Source organism: Rhinolophus hipposideros (genome assembly GCF_964194185.1).
Source record: "Rhinolophus hipposideros genome assembly, chromosome: 20".
NCBI classification, from domain to species: domain Eukaryota; kingdom Metazoa; phylum Chordata; class Mammalia; order Chiroptera; family Rhinolophidae; genus Rhinolophus; species Rhinolophus hipposideros.
The window spans coordinates 38,416,787-38,422,786 of NC_138066.1; the positions used below are offsets into that span (position 1 = coordinate 38,416,787).

At 51.8% G+C, this 6,000-nt stretch overlaps 1 protein-coding gene across 1 annotated transcript in view; it reads left to right on the forward strand.

Moving 5' to 3' along the window:
- NMT1 (N-myristoyltransferase 1) overlaps positions 1-5,025 on the forward strand; it is a 29,529-nt gene extending 24,504 nt beyond the window's left edge. Inside the window, exons 9-12 of the mRNA XM_081029980.1 lie at positions 1,331-1,501; positions 2,113-2,280; positions 3,310-3,447; positions 4,664-5,025. Of these exons, the coding sequence (XP_080886106.1) occupies positions 1,331-1,501; positions 2,113-2,280; positions 3,310-3,447; positions 4,664-4,684 (498 nt within the window). The 3' untranslated portion in view covers positions 4,685-5,025. The remainder of the gene's footprint in view (positions 1-1,330; positions 1,502-2,112; positions 2,281-3,309; positions 3,448-4,663) is intronic.
- The last annotated feature ends 975 nt before the right edge of the window (positions 5,026-6,000 follow it).

The window sequence follows — 6,000 nt, forward strand, 5'->3', positions numbered from 1 at the left end:
ATGACAGGTTTGCCCTGAGTTCTAGGCAGGCAAAGAACATTCTTTAAGTGGTGTACCAGCTGGAAGAATGCCTTGATCTCCCCGCCTGTGGGTGAGAATCCCAGCATGGCTGCTTTTTCAGTCCAGGATTTGAGGGGTCGTGGTGGGAGCTGCCCTGTAGAAAACCCCGAGATCAGTAAGTTCCCTAGAGACATCAGGATTGGCAGGAGTTGTGGCTGCGAGAGGTCCCGGATTGTAGTTCTAAAAGCAGTTCCTACTCTGGGAAGCAGTTGCATCAGGCAGTAACTGAGGTACATAAACGTAACTCCACCCTGTTTTCAGATTTGGCTGACCGCACTTTTGCGGATTGAGTCTTTGGGGATATTCTCTTAGCCCCAGTGTTTACTTGAGAGCATCACATGGCTTCATTCTACTGAAACAGTTTTTAAGAAAAAGCAGCTGTGGGGTGGGATTCTGGTTTGCAATTAAAATCCTGGGAGTTCAGTGCCTTTCTTCTGAATTGAACTTGCATGAGTGTTGTGCTAGGGGCATTACTGGTACAGCGGTGTCTGAGTGGTACCCAGTGGCACCTGAGTGGCACCCAGTGCTGAGCCCGGGGTTTCCACAGTGCCTATTGCTGGGAGGCCTTGTGGGGGCTGCTCTAAGTCTGTAGGAGAGACACCCATGTAGGAGGAGATCAGCTCGAGTTCAGTGGGAGAAGGTTGTGAGGGCTGGGAGGAGAGGAGCAAGGAAGCCTTCGCCGAGGCCCAGGAGTAGCACATCCATGGAGGGGGCAGGGTTTCTCTCCATCTTAGCACCATTCACATGGTCATGAGGACTCTTCGTGTGCTACAGGATATTTTAGCAGCATCCCTGGCTTCTACCCACAACGTGCCAGTAGCCCCCCTACCCCTAGTTGTGACAACCAAAGATGTCTTTGAATATTGTCAGATGTTCTCTAGGGGGCAATGTCACCTACTGGGCTGGAGGAACAGAAGGCACAGTGAGAGTAGCCAGCTAGTCCTAGTCCAGGGGTGCAGGGTCTGGTGCTCTGCGTTGGGGAGTTTGGAACAAGGAAGGGGTGTGGTGGGTTGTGTTTCTTAGGGAGACAGTCTGGGCCATGTGGATAAGAGATTGAAACAACAGCTTTAACTCGGAGGAAGAGAGCCAAACGACACTGGAGAGGAAGGACTTGTGCCTGCGTGGATACGGAGTGGGAGAGGGAATTGCCAAGGGTAACCAGGTCGGGAAAGAAGGGAGACAATGGAAAGTTTTGGGTGCCTGTAGGACTTGAGAGGGAGCCAAGACGCTCACAGCACATCTGATGCCGTCTTGTTTATCTTCCTTCCAGTCTCCCAAGACAGCTGGATTGCGACCAATGGAAAAAAAGGACATTCCAGTAGTGCACCAGCTCCTCACCAGGTACCTGAAGCAGTTTCACCTCACGCCAGTCATGAGCCAGGAGGAGGTGGAGCACTGGTTCTACCCCCAGGAGAATATCATCGACACTTTTGTGGTGGAGGTGAGTGGGGAGGGTGTTCCGGGGCTCTGACCGTTCAGAGACGCATTGTCCTTAAGTGCTCGGGCTCCTGGGCTCAGTGCTGGAGAACCATTGACAGGAGGTTGTACCCTGAACTTCCTTGACCGTGCAAACTTGGTCCTCCCTGAAGACAGAAGTTGTAGCTTACACTTGCTGAAATGATGCCCTCTGGATGGGGCATAACCCTACTCCCTCTTCCCCCTCACCCCTATTGGTGACAGAGAGAGAACTGAGCCCCTCTTTGTCAGGCAAGCTTGCGATTCCCAGCCTGTCCTGGCTTGAGGTAACTGGCCAGGCATCCGGAACACAGTTTGGGGAATGTGAGCCGCAAGAATCCCTGGCGCTGCACAGCCAGGACAGAGCTGACAGGTTCGGCCCACAGTCCAGCCTGGATTTTCCTCCTGGCTCTGTCCTCACATGCCCTGGCCAGTGGATTTTCTCCTCCCTGCATATCCTGTTTCAGTTTCCACCCATTCGTCTAGCGCGGCCGAGTTGCCTTCGGGTGGTGTGAGAGCAAAAGGAAACGTTCTGTGCCAGACTCCAGGCTCCCCGTGCATGTGTGACATTGCCTCCTTTTATCATCTTCTCTTCAGAATGCAAACGGTGAGGTGACAGACTTCCTGAGCTTTTATACGCTGCCCTCCACCATCATGAACCATCCAACCCACAAGAGTCTAAAGGCTGCTTACTCTTTCTACAACGTTCACACCCAGACCCCCCTTCTAGACCTCATGAGCGACGCCCTTGTTCTCGCCAAGATGGTGAGCAGCAGAGCGGGGGGGTCCGAGTTTCTGTGGGGCAGGGGCAGGGGCAGTAGAACCGTGCTGAGCGTAGCTCAGGCAAGAGAGCTGCTCACGGCCCCGGGGTGTCGAGCCCTCCTGCTCCGCTGAGGGAGGAGCCCAGCAGTTTTTAGCCAGCCACTGGAAACTAGGAGGGAGCGAGGAGCCTCCATAGGAAGTGAAGGCAGTGAACGCCTCCTGATTGATTGCAGTGAGTTTCGTTCTCGCCGGAGGCGCTGCCAGGGAGCCTGAATAGCCAGGCCTGCTTGGGGAGGAAAGGGCTTCTCCTTACAACGTCCCCAGCCTGGGAATGGGGAGATTGGTCTCTGTCGTGGTGAGTCATTGGAACAGCTGACTGTACCCTACAGGGGGAGGGGCCCAGGCTTCTTTCACACCCAAAATTGTTCATCTCAGTCAGTGCTGCATCATGAGTTCTGCCTATAGTGAAGCCAGCCCACTGTGGGCCATCTGGACGGTGGACAGTCCAGTCTCCGCCCTCTGAGAGCTTCTGATTGAAGTGGTGAGATGTAGGAAGTGTCTTCGCCACAGTCTCCAAGTAGCATATCAGTGCCGTGCAATCACAGGGTGCACACTGGAGACCTAAGAGTGGTGGTGTCGGGGAGTGAGGGAGCAAGACAAGTGCTGACAGGAGCCAGCTTCTCAGAGGAAGGGGGTCAGGGCTTGGTCTCCACAGAGGACTGTGCAGTTACTACAGCGTTTCAGGGAGGGGAAGAAGGAACACCGGGAGCAGCGGCTTGGACGCTGAGTGTGCTTAGAGGGGCGCGGAGCAAAGGCCAGGTAGGGTGGCACCCAGAGTGTCCTGAAAACATCACTAGAGAGCGAGGCGCTGGCTGGAGTTTGGGTTTAACATGGAAGCAGCCAGAACTTCTGAAGGAAGATTGCTCTCATGGCCGCCTGTGCGTGGTTCTGCTATGATGGAAAAGGGCAGGAAAGTGAGGCAGCTGTCACTACCTCTCTCCGTTGTTCTTGTTTCTCCCTGCCACCATGCAGAAAGGGTTTGACGTGTTCAATGCACTGGATCTCATGGAGAACAAAGCCTTCCTCGAGAAGCTCAAGTTTGGCATCGGGGACGGCAACCTGCAGTATTATCTTTACAATTGGAAGTGCCCTAGCATGGGGGCTGAGAAGGTAGGTACCCAGCCGGGTCCGCCCAGGTCAGAGACTGGGCCAGGGATCCAGCATCAGTCTGGGCCCTTATTAACTGGTGTTGGCCCCCCGCAAAGTCCCCTTCCTCCAATGGCCAGACTAGCAGGGTCAGTATTCCTCTTTCAGCAGCTGGGGTGAGGGTGGTAGAGGGGACAGGCTCCAGAGCCACACAGTAGCAGGAAGGTTATCTCCAGCTTCTCTTCCAGCACGTGACTCACCTCAGCTGGCCGGGGGCAGGGCTCTAAGTTGCCTACCGTTAACCATGAAGCTTAGAGTCTGAGTATTGAGGATTTTTTTTTTTAATTTTATTTATTTTATTAGCTTCAGGTGTACAAAACAATGTACTAGTTAGACATTTATACCCCTCACAAAGGGATAAGCCCTCTCCCCCAACTCCTACCCCTCTGACATCATATGTAACTGTTACAGTTCCACCGACTCTATTCCCTATGCTGTACTTTACATCCTGTGACTATCTACATTAAATTATAGTTGGCATTCATTATTATTCAGCTTCAGCTTCAGGTGTACAGTGCAGTGATCAGGCATCTACACTTCATCTACATGAAGTGATCTCCCTAACGAGACAAGTGTCCAGTGGATACCCTACAAAATCTTTCCAACATTATTGATTATGTTCCCCAATCTGTCTTTCATATCCCCGTGGCAGTCTTGTGGTTACCAATTGTGCTTTCTAATCGCCTCACCTTCTCCCTCATCCCCACCCCCCTCCCATGTAGCAACCCTGTTTTTTTCTTTATATCTCAGACTGTTTCTGATTAATTTGCTCATTTATTCTATTCTTTAGATTCCACGTATAAGTGAGATCATATGGAGAGGATTTCTTTTCCTCTTCCCGGCTGCTACCCTTATCCCAGCATGACCCTTCCTCTGCCAGCTCTGAAGGGCAGCCCAGGGCCATGGGTGTGGTCAGCAGTTACAAAATAACTGAGTGCTGAAGGGTGGCCTGGTGGCCAGTTCCTTACGATGTTGGCAGTCATATAACTTGGACAATCTGACCAACGTGTAAAGCCCTGCGCACAGGTTGAGGGCGAGCCCCAGGTTGCTGTGACTGCTCGCACAGCCCAGTGGCAATGTACGGCCTTAGCCATTTGGCACTTCAGGTTTGGGTGGAGAAGTGGGCAAGGTATCGGACAACTGCCGACTCAATTCTGCCTCTCCCCATTGGCTCTCCTAGGTTGGGCTGGTGTTACAGTAACCATTTGCCAGTGAGATTCTGGAAAAAGCCACTGAAAATTCAAACCAGGAAATGGAACCCCACCACTTGTTGGTCCAGTTACCACAAACGTGAGATTCCCTGGCAAAGGGAACAGAAGTGAACCGGCTTTACCAAACCGCCACTGAACTTGACAATTGTATTGCAATGGTGTAGGCTGCGTGATGTCACCTCTGGCCGTGTCTCTGGTCTCCCTACTTTCCAATTACATCCTTACGCAGCCACAATCAAGGGAATGTAACTGCTGAAAACTAGCTCGTGATTGGCATACTATGGAGTTAACGGGTGAATAATAAAAGTATATATATATATTATATATATATAAATATTTTAAATATCTTTCATGTTCCAAATGTACAAGGGTGTTTGGTCTCTAATGAAAAGCTGAATCCAGATCATTCCTCAAAATTAGAATCAAAGACTCAGGCAGACACATATTGGTACAGTGAATCGTTTCCCTCTGAAAGCAGGCACTGCCTTTTCTTGGGGGAGCAGGAGAAAGGGGATGTGGGGAGTCTTATCCAGTTCCCCTTCTGAATCAGCTGGGATGATTAGCTTCGAGAAGGCAGAGTAAGGTGGAGGGACTGTTCCAGGCTTGTTGGGGGGGGGGGGCTCAGGTCTCACAGATGGCAGGTAGAGTCCTAGATGGGGTCATCTCCATGCAGAGATTTTCTTGCAGACACTGGGCCTTTTCTGCATTCTGAAACTGGGCAGCAGTGATGATCTGTGGAAGTAGATTTCAGTGATTGAATCCCTTCCATCCTCTTGACCTGCTCCCTGTAGGAAGTCATCCTGCCAATTCTTTAGCCAACCGTTGTCAACCTTATAGGCACAAGTCCCCTGCGAGACTTTTTCCATTCCCTGAGGTGACTGGCAGTTTGAAGGGGACTTCTGAACTCCTTGTAGCATCTGGGACCTTGTGGAGACCGTGTCAGTTCAAGCCCTGCTTAGCTCATCTTAGAGCAAAGAGCCAGCACCCTGACGCCCCCAGGGTCGCTGGGCAAGGATGGCGTGGGGCCGAATCCCAGACCCCTTCTGCCACCGGCCCCTGGCCTGTGCCTTCCAACCCATTGGCTAGCTCTTGTGCTCCTTTCCAAGACACGCAGCCTGCAAAAAGTGATGGTTAGACGCCGATCTGGACTTGGCAACAGAAATGACTTCATGTTGCCATCGTCTGAGTCTGATTTTCACTGGTGATGTTTGGTGGATTTTTGTGGTGGTGGTGACTTGTTGATGCTGCCAGTTTCCCCAGAAGTAACAGAGCCTCCTGTCACATGGCAGTGTGTGTAGGCATTCCT